Genomic DNA, 21,504 nt, shown 5'->3' with positions numbered 1-21,504 from the left:
TAGTTTGTAATAGTACGAAATTATATAGTATATAAAGAAAAGATTGAAACGAAATAAATTTATACATGAAAATAAATAAATAAATGAACAAATAAACGAATAAAATGTAACGTAAGCAATTGATAAGAACTGAAAATTCACAACGATTTTGATCTTATGTAACTTTGGTATAAAACAAAGAAAAACTCAATCCAATCTCGAATAAAATATATGTAAGTATGTACGATACAGGGGTTGAAGAGTTGTGAAGGAGAAAGGGGCCAGGTAAAAAGCCCGTTAAAAAATCGATTCGAAGTTACCGTATGTACCAACGTAGGTATATGATTCACATGACGTGGTAACTAATTTCACATAACTATGCAAGAATTGGGATAGACAAAATTAACGTATTAACGAAAATTTATCAGAAACACGTGTTGTATAGGTGTGAAAATGTGTAACAACCAATGTGTGCAGTATACAATCAGATTGAATAGGAATTTATTACGAGAGACACAAATCGAATGAAACGAATAAAATAAAATTGAAAAGATGAGAAAGAAAAAAACCGAAGAGAAGAAAGTGAATAAATAAATAATACTCAACAATGGGCCCATATATGTATATTCATATATGTGTACATTATATACATATATACGCGTGATATAATAGAAATTACAGCCCAAATCAGAAATGAAATTGTGTAATGAAATAATTATGATGATATTTTAATGCATGATGACGATGACGACGACGATGATGATGATGATAATAATTATCCTATCAAGTACAAACTGCAGAAGTGAATACACATATATTTATATAAATACTTATACAATTATCATTCTTTCGTTCTATTTCGTCTATCTACGTAGTTCCAAAATCACTGCGTCGTATGCCGATACACCAATAAGATGAAGGAAAATTAAAAAAATGAATGAACAAACAAAGAAATAAAATATTGAACATATGAAAAGGAGAAAGAAAATTGCAATCTTTGAATGTATACTTATATACGTATATATATGTATTTTTTGAAAAAATGGGCGGCGTTAAGAGAATGTACCTACTATTTTTGTAAAACTAGTATTATTCATATAATAGAGAACATAAAAATTATGTAATTGAAAAGACAAAAAACCAACAAAAAACAAAAAAAAAAAAAAAACGAAAAAACATAGTTAAAAACGGAAAAAAATTTGTATGCTTTTTGATATAAAAAAAGAACAAAATATAAAAAAATTGCTTTCCAAGTCATTTACCAAGACCTCCCTGTACAGTTATACATTACGAATATTGTATGCGTGGACGATCTCGTTTCCTTGGAAGCAAAATAGAAGAATAAAGAAATCAAATGCTGAAATCTGTGAATGAAATATGGTTGACCGGTTGCCAAAACTGAAAGCGTGACTCGATTTCATCGTGTCATGTGCGGGTGTATTAATTATTCTGTGCGGAGGGAATGATATTCCATATAAATAAATTGTGAAAAATGTCGTACGCGGAATATGGCCCGCGTGTTTTTTTTATCGGTGGTTTTAGTAATCGTAATAAAAAAGATGAAAATTGTGGGGAATCAGAAGAACGAAATAAACTTCTATACGGCGATTACGTACTGCCGAGAAAAAGATCTGAGGGAAGATTAAAGGCGTTCGAATCTTGTACGGATATAAGAGCGTGGAGCAAAAATACTTTGGATAATTCGAACTATATCAGAGAACTTTCGGAACACGCGAAAACTGTACGTAAACCGATCGGTCATATCCGAAAATCTTTTCTTTTCTTTTCATTTTTTTTTTTTTTTAATTTTGTTTTCTTTAATTTTTGTATCTTGATTCAGCCGGGCAAAATCGTTCCGTTGAACGTGGTTATCGATAATGTGATCGGTCTCGGTGCTCAGACTGGAAATGAATTGGTGGCTTGTAAAAAAGAACTACAAAGGTATAAGTGCCTCGTATTAACACCGGAGCAAGAATATCAACTGAAAATTTCGGTCAGTTAATTAGTTTTTTTTGTTGAATTTAATCATTGTTGTTATTATTTTTGTGTTTATTGCCGTTCGTGCTCTCTTTTGATTGCGTTTTAAATACGTTCTTCGAATTGACATCGAGAGAAAAAAATTCTCAGGCACCAGGTGCTGCAGCCTCGCCAAAATTGAGGTCGCGGTCCGGACCGCCGGAGGCTACCGATAGAGGTTCCCAAAAATCGGAATTCGGGACGACCGTAAGATCGTATTCCGCGTCCCCCGGGAGATCGAGAAAACCCGCAAGGGGTATCGATAAATCGTTACAAACCGATCGAACTATACAAAATTCCAGAGGGACCTCCCCCGCCAGAGTAACGATCAACGATTATGAAAAAGAATCCTCCGATCTAACCAATACGAATTACACGTTGGCAGCGTCATCCAGCGATAAGGTCCGCAGTAAAATTTCAAACTTGGTCTTTTTCGATTTCATTTTTTGATCCGTTGATTATTTTCTTGGTCGATGCGATCCCTCAGGATCTTGGTTCCGTTTATTCGACGTCAAATTTCGAGGCATATTATACGGAGGAAGACGAGGATGATCTCGAGAGTAAACCGGACATTAAAAAAGAAATCGATTATTGGTCGAATTCTGAAAATAAATCAAATATTACACCGATCGAAAGAACAACCACATCTGGAACACATTCTGAAAGGACTGGAACGGAAACTGGGACAGGATCATACACCGATTCCTACACCGATGATGGAACGAACAATAAAGCAACCATTATTCAAAAGGATTCGCATATCATCGCACTCAAAAACGAGCTGGGTGCAAGTTTCAGTTTTTTCTTTATTTTTCGTACCATAACTTCTAGTTCGCCTCGTGCGCTTCTTTGCTCCATGGGATGGTTCTGTTTGGATTTTTAGGCAAAAGAGGCGGAGATCGAGGAACTCAAAGACCTGAACAAACTACTCGAGAGATCGTTGAGAGAAAAGGACGAGGGCATGCAATTCTTGAAGGGAAACCTGAAGGTGACCCCCGTTGAAACTGACCTATACTCACAATCGTAGATTCCGAATCAATGCTATTTTTTTTCGTCTTCTGATCTGCAGAAATCAGAACAACAGCTCGCCGGCATCGGTGACGAGATGATGATCGAAACTGAGAAGTACAAAAATAAGGTCAGATTTTTCTAGATAGACTGATACATTAAACTGAGAGAAAGAAAAAAAAACCTTTACTTCTATTTCCTTCACTTGATCAAGATTGGCATATGCGAATGCCTCATATCGGAGCTAAAAGGTGATCTGAAAGAAAAAGTATCGATTTGCAGAGCGCAAGCTCACGAAATCGAAGAATTACGGTACCGAGTCAAAGAAGCGGAGCTCTTGCGTGTGGAGAGAGATTCTTTGGCCGTGAGTAAAAATTACGAAAAATAGAGCAAAAAAGAAATCTCATTAACTGTTCAGTTCTTTTGGATGATAAATCGTGATATTCGTTTTTTGTTTTGTTTTGTTTTTTTTTTTTTTTGGTTGTTTTGTGGTTTCTTGCAAATCTCGACCGTTCAGCGCAAAGTAAATGAGATGGACGGTCTTTTGATGGACGCTGAAAAGTGCGCTTATGCTTTGTCAGAGATGAAATCCGCGCTTAGAGAACGTGACGAATTGCGATCTCAAAATCGTGAACAGAGCTGTTTGTTAGCCGATCAAGAGGACGAAATACAGCGACTTTTATCATTAGTCGAACGTCTCTCGCATAAGTACGAAGGACGTCAGGTGAGTTTCCGTTATCCGAATTGAATGACAATTTCCTGTTTTTATATTCGTCTTTGCTTTGATTTTATGACATTGTTTTTTTGCTTTTTTTTCTCAACAAATAGGTCGACGAGGTGAGACGCATCGAGAAAAAGATTCTATCAAAATGGAGCAGAACAAGTTATAGCGGCTGATTAGGTAATAATAACATCAAAAGATTAATTTCAAAAATACATTTTGATGGAATCTTACGCCAGTCTCAGAGTTCGCAAAAAAAAAAAAAAATTTGTATAATAGTTGAGGAATAATTCATTCATTCTAAAACCCTTTCCATATGACGAACAAAAAAACTCATATTTTCAAACAGATCAAAATGAAGGGAGCTATGGAGAGCATGCGTACCGAAATTGATGAGAAAAATGTGAAGATATGTGAATGCGAAGAGCAGCTAACAGCGATGGAAAAAGAAGTCGGAAGTCTGAATGTGAAGTTGAAGAACAGTTTGAACAGTATGGACGAGTTTAAAATCGCTTATGAGGACGCTTGCAATTGCGCTGACTTGGACAATGACATCTACTCGCAGCTGAAGAACGCACTTTGTAAATTTAATCTCACGATGCTCGAACTTAAGGAGTACAAAAGCGAGAAGGGAAATTTATTGAGACAAATTGACGAACTGAAAAATAAGATAAGAACTGACGACAACCAGAGCGAGAACAAGACGACCAAATTTTGCTCTAGGATTAAAAACGAAGAGAAAACTGATAACAAATATGGTAGAAAAAAAAATGAAATCATTAAGCTTCGCGAACAAGCTTGACAATTGATTTGATTTTCAGCTGAAGATAATCATCGGTCCTTCGAAATGACGACTTTGAACCTTCGAAAACGTAAATGTTTGCTGAAGGAAGAGCTTGACGAGTTGGAGGAGGAATTGAAAAAACGCACGCTGGCGAATCCTGAAAATTTGAAAGATGCAGGTGAAACTCTCTCTGAAGATCAGCTGGATGTGGTGGCTACGGCGAAGCGTACGATAGACCGAGTGAACAACGCAATGCTTGACCTTGATACTTGGAAGTGTGAAAAGGTGAGTCGGATATTTTTCGAATTGGGAATTGAATGAAACTAATAGGAAAATTAAAATTAAGGCTATCATGGAGGAAACGATCGAACGTTTGAAAATTCAAATATCTACACTGGCTGGAAGGGGTGGCGAAAATGTTGAGAGAAAGATCGTCGAGCAAGCATCTAATTCCATGGCAAAATTAAACCAATTGCACAAAGAACTTAAACAATATCAAGACGAACGGCAATGTATGAAAAAACAAATCAAAAATCTTACCGACGCTCTCAAAGACTCGGAATCGGCTTTAACTTGTAAAGGTACGTCACCTGATCATCCTTATTTTCGTTCGTATCGTCCATTTTGCTTTTTCTTCTCATCCAGGTGTGACAATTTTGAAACAACGTTTGTACGATTTGCGTTTGGAGAGCGAAAAAGACCGGGCTGTCTACCTGGAAGAGCTGAAAAATTTGCACGCCAAATTGGAGGAAGCTGAAAGCACATCCGGTTGTTCAGGAATTAAAGCTCTCCGTCTGAAATTAAAAGAAGCTCTTCGATACAGGGATAATGATGCGAAGGTCGACCAAGCCCTCGCGATTCACGTGAAGAAATCGATAGAAAAAATTGAGAACATTTCGAAAGAGATGAAGGGTGAATAGATGAAAGTAAAGTTGTATGAAACGAATGAATCTCATGATTTTCACACTTGTAGAGGTAGACGACGATCGAGACGAGATAGTTAAGGAGATAGCGAAGAAGCAGGACGAGATCGAGGTCAGAAATGTGGAAATTTCAAAACTGAGAAAGCAAATGGCTGAACAAGTTATGGCTCGTAAGGGGGAAGGAGACAGAGCTGAGGAAGGCCTCAAAGAACTCGCTGAGGCCCGGCAAAAACTTGAGGAAAAAACCGAAATAATTATGGCGTTGGAAGACCGGGTTCAGTCCTTGAAATTTCAGCTGATAGGGTCGACCGAGAATCAAAGTACTTTGAAGAGTCAAGTGAAATTACTAGAAGAGGAAAGAACAAGCCTGGCGAAAGAAGTGGCTGAAAAAACCGTGCAACTTGCGGCAAGGAATGAGGAGATCACGCAGCTCTTTGGGGGCGTGAAGTCCTCCGAAGTCATGAAGTCCAGATTGGAAGAGCTGGACAAACAAATCGAAAAAATGAGACCAAGGTTCGCTGCTACCCCAATTTCTAAACATACTATAAATATTGCTCAATTTTTATTGATACTATTCAAGGTACGTTGAACTCCAGAATGAGAACGAAAAGTTATTGAAGGAGGTGACGACGTTGAAAAACGTTTTATCTGAACGCAACGAGGAGATAATCGCGCTTGTTGACGACAAAGCGAAGAGCGATGAAAAAGCCGAAAAAAATTCTCTAGCATTCAAAGCCGAGTTGTCTGAAAAGTCGAAGGAGTTCGATCGCGTTTCCAGGGCAAATAAAAGCCTCACCACAAAGCTCTTAAAAGCTGAAGGCCAAATAATTAACCTTGAGCAGGTGATTTCAGGACTTAATTTCGAACGCGTTCAAGTTGAACAGATATCGGATCTGCAGCGAGAGATAACGAGGATGACGAAGGAAAAGAGTAAACTGGAAGGAGAGTTCAAAGGACTACGAAACACATTGACGTCCATCGAGAGTTCTAACAGAAAACTGGACAACGAAGTGAACCGTGTTTTGATGGAAAACGAGACTCTGAGAAGTGAAATAAGAAATCTGGCGGCTGAGAATTCTAGAATCGGTTCAGAACTAGTCGAAGAAATCACAGCTAGGGAGAAGCTCTCGATATTACCCGATAAACTTAACAATGAAATATCAGTCCTCAAAGCACGAATGCGATCAACGGAAAAAAGGGACAATGACGTCCTGAATAGTCTTAGAGATAGAATCGAGAGATTTCAAATCAAATGCGAAGAAGACGACATTCTAATTGCAGAACTTCAGAGACAAAACAAATTATTGAATGATCAAGCAAATATCAACGCGGAAAAAATCGAGGTACTGGAAAAGGCGAACGCCGAATTGAAGTCTGAACTCAATTCGAAATTGGATGAGCTGAATGAGCTCAGCAGTAAGTTTCAAGCCGTTGAAAGAGACAAAAAGCAACTGACTACCAATTTTTCCGAGGCCAATAACATCGCCGAAATAACCTGCAGACTGAATCACGCTGAAAATGAGAACAAACAGCGACAAACTGAAATCCATAAACTTCAATGTGACGTTAAATCGAGGAACGCTGAACTGAATTCACTCAGAGAAGAGGTCAAATTACTGACCGAGGAAAGAGACTCCCTCACCGAAAGAATCAGGGTAACAATTCTCGCAAAAAAATTTCAGACCAATAAAAGATGATCAACAATGTTACTGATAATTTCCAGAACAAGGAAATTCAAAATAGCCAAAGACTACAGGCCCTCAAAGTTACCTACGAAGGGTCATTGAAGGTCATGTACGAAAACCACAACCAAAGTGTCGCCAGATTGCAGTCCCAGTATGAGGAGGCAATTAAAGATAGCGACTACTTCGATTCGGAAAGCTGGCTACGCGTTAGTAATACATAGAAATTGAGAAAAAAATGATTATTCTCCTATCCCCATCATCTCATTCTTTCAGTCGCTGACTCTAAAGGAAATTTCGGATCTTCATGAACGAATTTGTATGTCGATAACGTCCTGTCCGGTGCAAACTGGACGAATTTTGTCGGAAGATGAATATAATATTGAGGGTATATCGAATCAGGGCTCGGTGATGAGTGTTCAGCGATATAGTCAAGATTTTATAGGCGACAAGCACCAATTAAAAAGAAAAATATCGACATTGCAAAACGAAATCGTGCAGAGAGAACAAGAAGCGCGGCAAAAAAGTTCGTTTGAAGAATAACGAGCGCTTTAGGTTGTGCAGTTGATTTGATTATTCATTTTTAACAATAAATTTTATTCTCGTTTCAGTATACGAGATGGAGATCGTAATCGAACAAGAAAAAGAGAGAAACAAGGAAATGTCCGAAATCGTTCGATTAGAGAGGCAGAAAAATGCGGAATTACGAAGCCAGCTGAGCAACAAAAGCGACAGAGACACCCAAAATATGATTCCGCAAAAAACTGAAAGCGAAAAGGACTATGGGTAAAAATCGAGCTGATTTCTATTTTCTGCATACTGTACATTGCCACGGCTACTGGATATTTTGTATTTAGGATCCAGCGGATCGATGAGCGGAGAAGAATAGTGAAAAATCTTGAGATGGATCTAGTAGAAACGTCGCCAAAATCGGAAGTGGTACGTTTGTTGTCAAAGAGAAAATATTTATTCCGGTAAATTATTGAGGTATTTTTTATTCCAGTATGATGACAGGAGGAAAAAGGATTTTATCTATCAATGTAGCCTCTACAAAGAAGACGAAAATAATTAGCTTCGATGTGATTCGAAGATGAGAGGTTGTCAATTATACTATAAAGGCCGGGGAAAAAATTCAAGGATTTGAAATCACAGTTACGATCATTTGTACGATATTCTCATAGTTTTTTGGTCTCTTTATTGTTATTGTTTATCAATTGTATTATACATGTGTTTTTTGTTTTTTAATTCGTAATGGACAACTATTATTTACCAGATCGATACCATCGGCAGATTATTCGTTTATTTTGAACTAAACCATGCCGTTGATTCGGACCTATAAAAAAAAAAAAAAAAAACAGCGAGCCGATGATAGCTATCCTCATCGGAATTTATCTATCGCCTCGTCTCTGGGAAAATCCAGAATGTGCTATCGAAACTTTACTTGTGGTTCCGACTGATACTTATTGTTAGTCGCATTTAATCAAAATCAAAAAAATTCAGTGCAGGGTAATGAATCATTCAAAAGTCTTCTTCACGTTTGTTATTGGCAATAATTACATCATCAACACTGTACATAATACGTTATTCATCATACGACTAATTCAACTATCTTTTTCACTTCTTGGCCCATTCTTTTTTTTCGCGCAGCTCCTTTTCCACTTCATCTATATAGGGCCGAAGATATTTTACGTCCTGTAGAAGAAATTAGGAAAAAACAAAAACCATAAAACAGCGTGAAAAAAGATTCTTTGTACCGCATCATTTTCTCACCTCTTCATACTTCGTCCACTGATCCTTCGGTAGAATTGATTTTGTCAGAGATAATTGCACTGCGCGTATAATGCGGTAATTTCTCTCATCGACTAATTTTTGGGGAAGTCTTCTGAGCGCTTCTTCGACGACCTCATCCTCGTGTAGGCAGTCATCGTGTTGAAGACCTGCAGGCATATCTTTCTTTATGATAAATACCGAATGAGGATGGGATGAGGAATAACGTCTCTAGGTATGACTTGAACGGCGCGCCTCTATCGGCGGCCATGTCAGTGTCATGCGTATTGAGAATTGAAACAGCACATCCGACTTGGTCAGTTAGTAACTCGCTGGTTTCTACCTTTTTGTCACACATATACGGCTGCAAACTAAAGAATCCAGAAATCAAACGAAGAAAATATATCATCTTACCCAGCTGGTTAAATCTAGACATGTTGTACGCCCATTTCTTGATTCCTTCGCCTGAAACATAAGATGAACGTTGTAGGGTCATTATGTAAGGTGCGACAAACGGTCACTTAAGCACTGTATTTTAGGTATTTGTTGTGATTCACGAGTCATTTTTATTTTCACAACTTACCGAAGAACCCGGTGTACTTTCTAGTCACCCAACTCATCGCAATTTATTTTTAAACGGTACAATAAAACGGTTTTTGTCGCAAGATCGACGAAATTGTCTGCTACCCTGAGCCTTAGAGTAACCTTTGCCTGGACTTGATAGACGAGCGTATGCAGCGCTACTGTTCGTAGTTATCGATTGAGCTGATGAGCTTTTCAAAGCTCGGCATTAGATGGCACTGGGATTTATGTTCCTGGAGTCAGAATACGTTGGAAAAGCATCATACGATTGAAGATACTTCATTTTTGGCCCAAGAATCAAAATTATTTTTCCAAGTTATTCTGATGTATTTGGATCGCCAGAATCCGAATTTGCAAGCACAATTGATCTATCTATGAATTTCATCGAGTTATTGCCAATTTTTCACTTTTTTTAGCATAAAAATGGAGATATCTCGAAGGAAAAAAATTTTAGCTCAATTTGGCCAACAGATTCGTGTTCCTGAGGTCTACGAGGGAGTCAGGTAGCCACAGGCGCGCGGTTTGTTGTGGGGCGTCACCTCTGCTCAGCCCCGAAGGTGACGTCTCACAACAAAGCGCTACGCTGCTGGCTACGCTGACTCCAGCAAAGCTCGGGCTCGTTGGTGAATTGAAGAATTCGAATATTTCGACCCATGCATGGATTGCGACGATTCAAAGTGGGTCTACGACTGAAACCAATCGATATGTCTTATAATTTTGCTGCTCCCAACAGCGAATAATTGATGATTACTCGATCGATTGCACGAGTAGATCATTTTGGCTCTCAGATTTGGATTTCTGAGCTGATTATATGTGAGATTACTCTTGAAGAACCAAAAAAAAAATTGATTTGTGAGCAAAAAATAAATCATTTTTTTAATTGAGTTTAATATACTTTTCTGAGGTATTTTGGCCTCAGAAATCCGAATCTGGAAGAAAAATTGACCTATCTCTAAAATTGACCGAGTTATCGCCAATTTTCAGCTTTTTGGGGTCAAGAATAAAAAATTGAGTTTTTAGTCTATATCAATGTAATTTGAGCTCTGGAATCCGAATCTGGAAGAAAAATTTAACTATCTCTAAAATTGACCGAGTTATCCCCATATTTTCGCATTTTTTGGTACAAATTTGAGGATATCTCGAAGGGAAAAAATCGTAGCTCAATTTGGACAACGGATTCGTGTTCCTGAGGTCAAAATACATAAGAAAAGTATCATACGATCAATTTTGAAAAATAAAAATTTTTGGTCAAAATTTGAAAAAATCGTAAGGGGTACCCCTTGGAAAAATCTCAAATTTTGACCAAAAATTTTTATTTTTTCAAATCGATCGTATGGCACTTTTCTTATGTATTTTGACCTCAGGAACACGAATCCGTTGTCCAAATTGAGCTACGATTTTTTCCCTTCGAGATATCCTCAAATTTATGCCAAAAAATGCGAAAAAATGAGGATAACTCGGTCATTTTTCGAGTTAGTTGAATTTTTCTTCCAGATTCGGATTCCTGAGCTCAAATTACATTGATATAGACTAAAAAATCAATTTTTCATTTTTGACCCCAAAAAGCTGAAAATTGGCGATAACTCGGTTAGTTTTATAGATAGATCAATTTTTCTTCCAGATTTGGATTCCTGAGGTCGAAATACGTAAGAAAAGTGCCATAGGGTCGATTTTTGAAATACTTAATTTTTGGCCCAAAAATCGAAGAAATCCAAAGGGGGCACCCCTTTTGGCGAACACACCCGAATGATGAAAGATCATCTTCATTCCAAACAGGAAACTTTTTTATCTGCCGTAAGGAAATGTAGGTTCTTATCTAATTTTTGCAAAGTTCTTTTCACATTATTCGTCAATAAAATTGGTCCATTTATTTTTATGTGCCGCGCTTATATCATTTTCTGTTTCTGTTTATTTTTTCAATTTTTTTTTGCAACTTTGACATCTTTTTTCCACACCATTCGCCAACAGTGAATAATTTGAATCCAAATTTCGAACCAGGATTGAGTCATTCGATTTGAATCGAAAGTATCGCGCTACAAGTTCCAAACGTGAATTGAAATAGATTCTTGAAACGTTTATTTAAAGTCAGCCTTTCTTAAATCGACGCATGCGCTCATTGTCAGTGATATTATCTTCCTCGATGATTATCGCTAATCAGACAGATTATTCACATTTTTTTCTAGTTATACATTTCTCAATCTTCGTACAGCGCGAGAAAAAAAGATCTTTCATAAGATATACAAACGTATTTGCGACCTCTTCGAGCAATTGCTGTTATGAGATCAGGTGGTGAAAACTTGAAATTCACTTTCTTCTCTTTTCCCCTCGGTTCAAACCTACGACGGGGGCAGAGGTAAAGGGGTCTTAGGCCTAATCCATTTGGACAGATTCGGGCGGGGCTTCTTGTACCCTAACGTCGTCTTGATATATATTTTTAACTCGGTTACATGTAGTCCCATACCGAAGGGGCAAGGAAGCGTGGGAGGTATGCGCCCTGGCAATCTGTTTCGCCGAGCAAGACTCCCCGGGAGTCAGTCGTCAGTCACGAGTTGATCGGAGTCGAGTTAACTCGGGTCATAGAAAATCTCGAAATATTTATCAAACGAAAAATTCATTCCGTAGAATGAGAAAACAAAATGTTCGATGAATCCTTGGTTTAAGGACCTCATATTCGTCACGATGCTGTTCATCTTTCTATTTTTCGAAAAGTGTTATTAGTGTCAGGGTGGATTCAAGGTCGCTGTGTTACTTGATTTACTTGTGGATCCCATCGAAGATCTGTTGCAAAGGAAAATCAGGATAACGATGAGCGTTACGATAATGAGGAAATGAGAGGGGATTTTTATGGTAAAAAATAATTTGAATCGGTGCATCCAACCATTCAAGATATCGGCATCCCCATAAGGTCGACGAAGACAGCGATGAAACCAAAACAACCAACTGCGTCTATCGACCTCGTTGACATGGTTAAAAGTTCTGGGAAAATTCAAGCTCTTGCCAGAGGCTGCTGTGGTCGGGATGATTTTTTCGGCATAGAAAACACGAATTCTCCTGTAACCAGGAATCAAAATTCCAACGGAAATCACAGGGAAGCTTTCATATTCGGTAGTTGGAAGCGTAGAACTAAACGTAGACCAACCGCAACCGCAACCGTCAGACCCGTATCCATCAGTGACGAGAACTTCGAGAGGTCTGTACGATGCAATCGAAAGAGATTTTTTCTTTCTTGGTTTCTGCATGGTTCAATAGCTCCAGCTGTTATAATATTTGGATATAAGCGTGTTGAGGTCAGCGTTGGAAACAAGCCGCGTTTTCAGGCGGATTTCGAGTTCTATTCCTGACGCATTCGCATTCCTTATGTCAGAAACTGAATTCCTATGGTCGCGCGGTGTTGCTGAATAAATGAGACGTTGAAATTTTTTTCTTTTCCTCTTTTTATTTCAAACTTCTTGCCGGGGGAAACAGTCCTCTCGTCGAGAGTACGACGGTCTATAGATAGCCCTACAAGCATTTCTTGTTGAGATACGTGGTATATCAGCCGTAACTGACCTCGCAAAATATTTAGACAAACTATGATCGCCGTGATCATCCGCGTCTTTTAAAACAGGAAATAGGTAACAAAAATATACATATCCTATATTGGTATACGTTTTCATAGGAACAATAACAACAATCTTCACGATATTGTTAACCACAATAACAATCAGACGAACAAACGAGGGAACGTCATTCCCAGTTCCCAAAGGAGTTCCACTTACTATCCATCTTCGTACACTACGAGTGCGACTTCTTCTTTGGGTTTGGAATGTCGCGTGACTTCTGGAGGAGATGGGAATCGAGGGGGTGAGGTCATTCAATGGGTGGAAGAGGAATTTTGGTGTCCGAGATGCAATCAAAAAATGCAGGAACCAAGACTTCTTCCTTGTCTTCATCCCATATGCACACCATGCGTTGATCAGCTGGTCAATCATGGTAATAAAAATTTATTATTATACATGCTCGTTGAAAATTCTTGAGATTATTACTTGGCAGGATGTTTGGTCTGTCTGGTCGAGTAGACGTGGAACCACATCTGCGCGTTTCACTATGCATGGAATGAAAAAATGATATTTGGTAGACTTAAACTCACGTATACTACGCTTCAAGACGCACGTGGCCCTGAACGAAGGGCACGTGTCAGACTGGCATCCTTAAAATTGTACGACTTTAAAGGGCGCAGGATGCTTGTGTTTACCATTCATACGTGTACACTACACATAAGCAAACTCCCGCTGTAGGCATCTGGTGGATCAGAAAAGCAACCGCAACTTCCTCAGCTTCCTCCTCGATCAAAGCCTCGGCGGAAACCAGTTTTTCCCCCATTTCTTTTTAAAGCTCATTTTTTTCCCGCAGGAGTTTCATCCCCCGGCTATCAAGAGGGATGCGCGATATGCGAGAACCCCGTGCCCCTTTTTTTAGGACCCAACAGAGCGCCATTGCCTCCTCCTCATTACCCCCTTCAGCATCGATTGGTTATGGATGCAGTCAGAAGACGACTTGCACATCAAGTTTTATGCTGCGACACTTGCCCTGAAGAAGTTCAGGTGAGATTTGAACCGAGGACGATGAAAGAAAAATTGTCGAAGGGAAGATGAAGTGTTTCTAATTTCATCGTATCGACTCCCGCAGGCTTCCGTTCATTGTCCGGCTTGTCTTCGCAACTTTTGCTCCGATTGTGGGACTGAACATCAAGAGCGGGAAGTGAGAGCTTATAAGGTTCACGAAGTTCGACCGCTATGGGAAGCTCGAAGAGTTAGAAGAACAGCTTTGTGTCTTGCGCATCCAACGCACGCTCTTCGGTTTCATTGTATTGCCTGTCAACAGGTACTTAAATGGGGTTTAAGAGTCTCTAAACGTAATTCCGTTTCCAAAGATTATTTAAAATCTTTGTCTGTTTTTTTTTTCTACGATTTCTCAAGGTTACGTGCAGAGAATGTATGTGGCGTGGTGCTCACAGAGGACACGCCAGCGAGGGGGCTAGTGGAGCAGGTCGGAGAGCTGCGACTCTGATTACTTCAGCCCTGCAACGGGCTAGAGGACTTCTTAATTCTCTTTTGGTTGAATACAACAGTCAGTTATTTTCGTCAGGTACTCTTGACCGACGGCATAGTCTTTACAACACCGCGGTGGACAACGGCGAGAGGTTTGTTGGTCGGAATTCTCAGCGAGAACTGCATCGGATATCATTTACGTTAAGAATGGAGAGCGAACGGATTATTTTGTTATATTTTTAGGTACTCCGAGACACTCGCGAGGGTTTCCCACTCAAGAAGTCGCTCGACTTTGTCGTCGCACACCAAAGAAGCGCGAGAAAGGATGCAGGAATTCGCGCGTTTACAAAGAGCTCGACATTTACTCGACGCGATATCGTTGGCTGAAGAACTTCTCGCTGACGGTGCTGACGTTGAAATCCTCAGCCTCAGTGGTATCATTCTGAAACGTTTGAAAAATCTGGGGGTCAAGCCGATACCCCCGGAGAATCGAAACAACGAACACGAGTACAACGATGCCGGGGGATCGGGTAAGTGCGAAGAAGAATATCCGATCGAATCGAAACTTTGTTTTTCAATTCAATGATTGTTCGTTTCAGACTCTCAGGAGGAATCGAGTGCGAGATTAACGCACACAGGTGTTTATCATTGCTGTACATTTTGCTCGAGTGGTGGCAAAAAAGAAGCTTCTTGTGCCTGCGGTGGAACAATGCCAGGTGCTTTGAATTTAGCTACATGATTATTTTGGAAAACCTTTTTTCTACTTTCAATTTGAAATTCATCTTTTTATTTTACGTTATCGATCGACTTTCTTCAGGGGGTTACAAGGGCTGCGGGCACAGACACCAAGGTCATCCAGGTGTCAGCCATTGGTCATGTTGTGCTTCGATACAAAGACACGGAGAGTGTTTGATGCCAAGGAAATGTTCGTATCAGATAATTTTATGAATTAAATTATATTTATGTATAATACAATGGTGTACAAAGACACGTGTTTGTTCGATCCTTTTATTCTTCTGGTTTTTCTGCTCTCTTCCGTCGAACCGATTACAACTAATTGTTCGACTATCGTTATGGCTACTGCGACAATTGATTCGGGTGAACTACGAAAGTACAGGAGAAAAAAGCGCTTAACGCGCTTCTGACATATGTATTATTACGATGTTGAAGTTACGCCCATTGCGCATCGTGATAAAATCTATAAATAGATCTAGAAGTTATCCAAAATCCCGAAACAGCTGCTGCATCACTGCAGTCTAATATCTTGTGAATGGGGTAATTTGTATTGCATTAGAAATTATCTACCAAGAAAAATTAAAAAAGATTCAAAGCGGTAAGAAAAAGTCTAAAAGCATATAGTGGATACAAATTATTAAGTATTAATTCGCAAATAAAATATCAAAAAGAAATTTTACTGCTAACGCGTAAAGTTGCAGCTGCAGCTGTCGAGCAGCGACATGTGGTACGTGTTCTCTGAGTGTTTTTGGTATTTATGTTATATGTATGTATGTTACATGTATCCATATTTCAGCCAAAAGAAAACAAAACTTATTCCCAGTAACGTGTGATGGGTGTAAGAAAGGGGTGATGGGATGTTTTGTCGGGTTAATTTACGACCTTTGGGTTCCCTTGGAAATTTATTGAACTCTGTTTTTGTATCGTAGTGGTTGAACTGGAGTAACCGATGCGGTAAGTTTGAAAAGTAGAAAATGGAGTCAACGGTAAGACAAATGACGATCGGGGTCTCGCGACTTGCCCTGAAAATAAACATTTGAATTTGAAAAGGGGAAAATGGAAAGGAAAAATTTAGGGAAACAGGACAAATTTAGAGGAGGAAATACCAGGGGCTGATTTATCGTGTGTCTACAAAGGAGATTTTGTCTGTTTAGACTTATAGCCACAGGCGAGGCCACAGGTCGAAGAACGAAGAGTTTTACCGACAGAAAACAGTCGAGCAACGTTCGAACAGTTCACACAGTTTCGAAAGTATCCTGTTGGTTGCGCATGGACCAAGCTGTCAAAGACAGATTGCATTCCAGCGTCGGGCCAAAACACGATTGATTTAATCAAAAATATTAGTTCAACTTTAATTAACGATCATGGTTTTGGAAGAAGTTGGAAAATTGTTACTAGAATTGGAGAAAGCAGAGTTGGAGGTTTGAGTGAAAAATTTTTATATTCTCATATTTCATTTGGTTTGGGGGGTGCTGAGAATCAAATTCTAACCTGAAAATTGTCTAGGAAATACAAAAAAAAAACATGGATATACTTAAATTAACTTGAAAAAAAGATTATGAAAATCAATTTATAAGTTCAAATACCCAATCTAATCAGTTTTGATAAGTAAATTGTGTTTTTAAGATGCTATTTGGTCAAGATTTTAGCTACTCAATATTGCTCCGCCGGTATTTCAGTCTGAGTACCTCTAAAATTCTCCGCTATGCGGCGTCGTTATTCTGTTTTATCCACCGAACATTTCTTTCTTCATCTTGATCTTACAAAATGCAAAAATTTCAGGCACCTGGGGGTGGAGCAACTGCTCAGACTTACACTCAACTATTAGCCGTATATCTTTATCAAAATGACCTGTAAGTACACAATAGTATATTGTGTACCAAGGGCATAAAGTGGGCCTTTTGACCTCTCGTAGAGTTTTCAGTACGAGACGAAGACGAGTCATAACACACGAGGTCAAAAAGCCCACTTGGCCGTAGTACACACCATGGTCCGTATCAACAAGTCACTTTGAGGGCTGAAAGTCTCTAACTAGTCCATTTATATGTTGAATTCCTTACGAGGAAAGAATCTTCTTACACTTTTAGAGCTAAAAGTGAATTATGAATACGGGCCGATATTTTTTGGAACGCATGTACTTTTCTTCGCGTTTTTTTGCGAATAAAGCGGGGCTAATGTGACCCTCTCTAGGCTCAACAAGTACGCGCTTATGGGAGTGTATCTAATTTTTCAGCGGACAACTAAAACTTGAATATCGCCCGCTACTGAGAGCAGCGGGCGTTTTTCATTTTCTTTCGTTCGCCGGTCTATAAGCGATCACTTGAGGTCCGCTTAGTAGGTAAATCAACGCGAAAATCGTGCTTATGTTACAAAAGATTTATTTCTCTGATTTGGAGAAAGATGAAAATATGAGTTAACAAAGATATTCTTGAACAGCTGCAATGCAAAATTTCTTTGGAAACGAATACCTGCGAATGTAAAATCATTTAGTACGGAACTTCAGCAAGTCTGGTTAGTGGGACAGCGAATGTGGCAACGAGATTGGGCCGCAGTCCACACCGCGTTAAACGTGGAATGGAGCGAAGATATAAGCAGCATAATGAACGCTCTAAAAGGTGCCTAATCCCGAAAATTCGAAATAAAGACAAAACGAACAACGCCATAATTATTTTCTTTCAGTTAGCGTCAGAGATAGAGCGATACATTTGATATCCGAAGCTTATTCCTCGCTAACTTTGACGACCTTAGCTACCATGACTGGCCTCTCAGTTAGCGATGCTCAATCAGCCGCCGTTGAAAAGGGTTGGATAATTGACGGGGACATGGTGGAACCGAAGAGAATAGACAAAGAACAATCTATGCCTCATACCAATCTTACGGAAGATCAACTTTATAAACTTACTCAGTTTGTATCGTTCTTGGAAAATTAAAAATCTCCGACAACCAATGCAATGAACTCGAAGAGGTTTTTGTTCTATTAGTAATGTTGACATTGTTTTACCTCATTTTTGTTATTTCACAACGATAATAATTAATAAATAATACCTAAAAATCGCCGAATTCATTTACATCACCCGACACACGTAGTTATATAGATCTCGTGGAGAACGAAGTTGATCAGAATCCTTTGTGATATTTGAGAGTGAACAAACCGGAGAATATGGACGGCCGTATTCCTATACAGAAGAGTGAGAATGAGGATGGGAGAAAAAAACAATAATAATAATAGTAATATAAATAATACTTCGGCGTGCAGTACACCGGCAGTCGCTGGAGGTTTTCCATACGCAATTTAATATGAAATCAATTCTCTATGCCCCATATTGCAGTTGTGATTCCTATGTAATTTTATTATATACCCGTACACCTATTCTATTATGGAACAATTCATGGCATAGACATACCTATATATAGTCTTATATATATACGAGTTAAAATTACGCAATGTGATCTCAAAGCGAGATTCTCGAAGACAAATTGCAACTGTGCAGATAATATGTCTAATATGCTCTGATAACAAAATGAGATACGGTGAGTTATTCAGTTATTTTATTTTATATATTTCTCAAGCTTTTTTTCCCTGCTTTTTTCCATTCTTAAGGTCCTGGTGAAATTCATATATCATTATACAGTTTGTATGGGTATATGTGCATTGATTCCCATAGAAAACGCGTTTATTGCCGTTCTACGTTTCTCTTCGTTGATCTGCCGCTGCTGCACCGTGTACATTATAGGTACAGGTATACACGCTATATTGTAGGTACCATACCTACACCTCGATTTGCTCGTGCTTTGAATAATGCAAATCATCATTATTCCAATGGTATAAGAAGTACGTACCCTACGATGATTGCGATTCGATTGTCTTTCTATCGTTGAGACACGACCGCGTATTCAACTCTTAAGGCGAATTGATGCGAAAGTATCCTATATATACGCGGAAGAGAACGCGAAACTAAAGAAGAACGTTATACACCACTTGATTTAGGCCCCCAATAAAGAGATACCAGCAGCTCTCCCCGTATCTACCCCAACATCATCTACATATCGACGGTGAATTGAAAATTAAATTTTTCGTCCCATCGTCGCATCGTACGACGAAGAAGAAAAATCGAAGATGCGACGATCGCGACCGCCTATTTATTCACAGTTGTAGAATTTAAATTCTGCATTTCTGATCGTCGACGTGGTCGTCATCTTGTGTTTGAGATGATGCAGAAAAAAGAGTCGAAAAAAAAACAAAAAAAAAAAACAAACGAGGAAGAAGAAGAAGAAGAAGAGCTCAGCTCGGATAGCTGTCGAAAGCGCGCAAGACAGGCGCCAAATCCGAGGTCGGGTGTGTCACGACGATAATCGACACGGGAGGACCAAAGGTTACCTGAGGAGTTGAGCGAGCGAGGAATGGAGAGAAGAGATTGTTAAGAACTCGGCGAAGAGCTGTTCGTGGTAACCGCTGCGAGCTTTTAATTACGTCATTATTATACATCTTATACGTACATACCTTTAAGCAGCTCTTCACCTCACCCCTCCACAGCTTAAAGCGAAAATTAACGTCGATCGTTTATGCCAAAGGTGCGCCGAGTACAACAGAAACACACACTTTATCGGTGGAAACGTGAATTGAAGAGGAATTGTTTATTTATTTATTTATTTTATTTTTTCTCTCCTCATCTCTTCATTGTTTGATATGGGAAATTTTTGTGAAAATCTACGATAACCTGGACAAATTGGAGATCATTTTATAAGCCGGTCTTCGAGGGGTTGTTGAGTTAGGGCTAATTAGAATTCTCGAACGCGTGCAAATTACCATAAATATCACGCATATTATTATACGGTATCGGACAAACCTCGTCGTAGGTGTGTTTGTGTATAATATGCTCTTTCGTTGAGGACAATCAAATTGATTGGGTACCGCGCGTTTGTGCTCGCGCCCACGTCTTGAGGTCACGCTCTCTAGTCCCGGGTTCAATTCCTTCTCGCTTGCATATACGCCACACTAGAGACTGGTATTGTGGCTATAACCCATATAATAAAACCAACTTTCCGAGAACCCGTGATCAATGTACAGATGTCATATTCATATGGTACAGATGCGCGAGCGATTAAATCGAGAAAGTGCTGGAATTTCAGAAGAAAAATTTGCGAATATATACGTACGGTACAGTGCCCGACAAGTGCGGAAATTCTAATGAGCCGAGTATATAGAGAAAAAAAAAAAATTGACGACCGCAGACACACGAATGGAAAAAAATCAATCTACAGGTTTTCATTCGAGCTCGTAAAACCATTTCTTGCTCACGGTGTTAATCTTAATCCGGAGTTATTACAAGGCTCTCCGCATAGTCCTGGATTTAATCGCGGTGCCTCTGTCTTTCTCTTTCTTTTTACGTTTCTTTTTTCCCCTCCTTTCTTATACCTTCTACGACCTCGGGTCACGTAGAGGAAATGATTATCGGTTTTTACATGTACGCGTTCGCGTTACTTCGATCATTTATCTATTTTCGTTTGTTGTATCCGATCATCACCTGCTCGCCTACGTACCTACCTACCTTTGAAATAAAATTAATGGAATTCACGTTCTCGATATTTTTAATCGTCGCGAAATATATCGTACCGTTTATATCCCTGTGACCGCTATGTATGATGTAAATTTTTTAAGTATATACATGCGCGCATCTATATACACGTAGTTCGATATTAACAATAAGTATAGATCGAACCGCCCGTGCTCATCGCTTGGTACCTATACATTTTCTTATCTGCTAAAATGAACGACACAATTGAATGTTCAAACGGTTTATTGAGGATCGTGGGCGTATACCCTAAGTTCGATTGTTTCTTTATCGCGATCGGTCTCGCATCGGCTTTATAATGCTCTCTCGATCCCTGGGGTACCTCAGGGGCTCGGGACCGTGTCGTCGGGTCGACGATGCGAACGCGAGCTTATGGTTTCTTCTAGTCTTTCTACGCGACTACAAAACATAATACTACGGAGGTGGGTGCGCTCAGAAATGCTTCGACACCTCTGCAACACTCCAGTCCACGCATTCCTGAGTCCCGATCCCCGTCATCGGGCGGACGCCGAGCTTCAAAGAATCATTTTTCTCCTTGTTTTTTGTTTTTTTTTTTCTTTCGTTACTCTCAACTCGTTCCGTCGTACAACATCAAATTCCCATTATACAATCCAGGCGTTGTGGTAAAAGCTCCGTCGAAAAGTCTAACGAACACGGCGCGGCTTCCCCTTTCCTCGCCCCCCCCCCCCCCCCCACCCCCCTGA

General features: G+C 39.4%; 5 protein-coding genes across 6 annotated transcripts; 4 read left to right on the top strand and 1 right to left on the bottom strand.

Moving 5' to 3' along the window:
- Positions 1-1,471: 1,471 nt before the first annotated feature.
- On the top strand, positions 1,472-8,468 carry LOC105686785 (CAP-Gly domain-containing linker protein 1-like). Its single transcript, XM_048652611.1, has 19 exons — positions 1,472-1,720; positions 1,820-1,972; positions 2,107-2,397; positions 2,483-2,782; positions 2,879-2,983; positions 3,065-3,133; positions 3,218-3,367; positions 3,521-3,727; positions 4,074-4,482; positions 4,546-4,793; positions 4,855-5,089; positions 5,154-5,420; positions 5,482-5,944; positions 6,012-7,086; positions 7,155-7,322; positions 7,390-7,608; positions 7,763-7,899; positions 7,971-8,052; positions 8,117-8,468. The coding sequence occupies exons 1-19, from the start codon at positions 1,472-1,474 to the stop codon at positions 8,183-8,185; spliced, it is 4,896 nt and encodes a 1,631-aa protein (XP_048508568.1). The 3' UTR covers positions 8,186-8,468.
- LOC125500231 lies at positions 7,034-7,415 on the top strand. The gene has a single exon (XM_048652168.1). It carries the CDS (start codon positions 7,125-7,127, stop codon positions 7,335-7,337), a length of 213 nt encoding a protein of 70 aa, XP_048508125.1. The 5' UTR covers positions 7,034-7,124; the 3' UTR covers positions 7,338-7,415.
- A 170-nt stretch (positions 8,469-8,638) lies between the features above and the next one.
- On the bottom strand, positions 8,639-9,624 carry LOC105686808 (cytochrome b-c1 complex subunit 7-like). Its single transcript, XM_012401943.2, has 4 exons — positions 9,464-9,624; positions 9,295-9,345; positions 8,884-9,050; positions 8,639-8,805 (listed from the first exon to the last, which is right to left on the bottom strand). The coding sequence occupies exons 1-4, from the start codon at positions 9,498-9,500 to the stop codon at positions 8,728-8,730; spliced, it is 333 nt and encodes a 110-aa protein (XP_012257366.2). The 5' UTR covers positions 9,501-9,624; the 3' UTR covers positions 8,639-8,727.
- A 2,358-nt stretch (positions 9,625-11,982) lies between these two features.
- Positions 11,983-15,480, top strand: LOC105686786 (tripartite motif-containing protein 45). 2 transcript variants are annotated; one of them, XM_048651944.1, is made up of 8 exons: positions 11,983-12,652; positions 13,121-13,434; positions 13,837-14,045; positions 14,131-14,325; positions 14,421-14,644; positions 14,736-15,022; positions 15,092-15,208; positions 15,310-15,480. In XM_048651944.1, the coding sequence occupies exons 1-8, from the start codon at positions 12,384-12,386 to the stop codon at positions 15,438-15,440; spliced, it is 1,746 nt and encodes a 581-aa protein (XP_048507901.1). In that variant the 5' UTR covers positions 11,983-12,383; the 3' UTR covers positions 15,441-15,480. The 2 variants fall into 2 exon arrangements, with proteins under 2 accessions (XP_048507901.1, XP_012257340.2); XM_012401917.2 differs by having other exon boundaries at positions 11,985-12,652; positions 13,855-14,045.
- Positions 15,481-15,759: 279 nt separating this feature from the next.
- Positions 15,760-18,279, top strand: LOC105686817 (COP9 signalosome complex subunit 8). Its single transcript, XM_012401957.3, has 6 exons — positions 15,760-15,954; positions 16,024-16,181; positions 16,382-16,648; positions 17,010-17,080; positions 17,664-17,842; positions 17,907-18,279. Exons 3-6 carry the CDS (start codon positions 16,592-16,594, stop codon positions 18,155-18,157), a joined length of 558 nt encoding a protein of 185 aa, XP_012257380.1. The 5' UTR covers positions 15,760-15,954; positions 16,024-16,181; positions 16,382-16,591; the 3' UTR covers positions 18,158-18,279.
- The last annotated feature ends 3,225 nt before the right edge of the window (positions 18,280-21,504 follow it).

This window comes from Athalia rosae, chromosome 3, assembly GCF_917208135.1.
Source record: "Athalia rosae chromosome 3, iyAthRosa1.1, whole genome shotgun sequence".
NCBI lineage: Eukaryota > Metazoa > Arthropoda > Insecta > Hymenoptera > Athaliidae > Athalia > Athalia rosae.
This window is presented reverse-complemented; position numbering and strand designations above follow the sequence as displayed.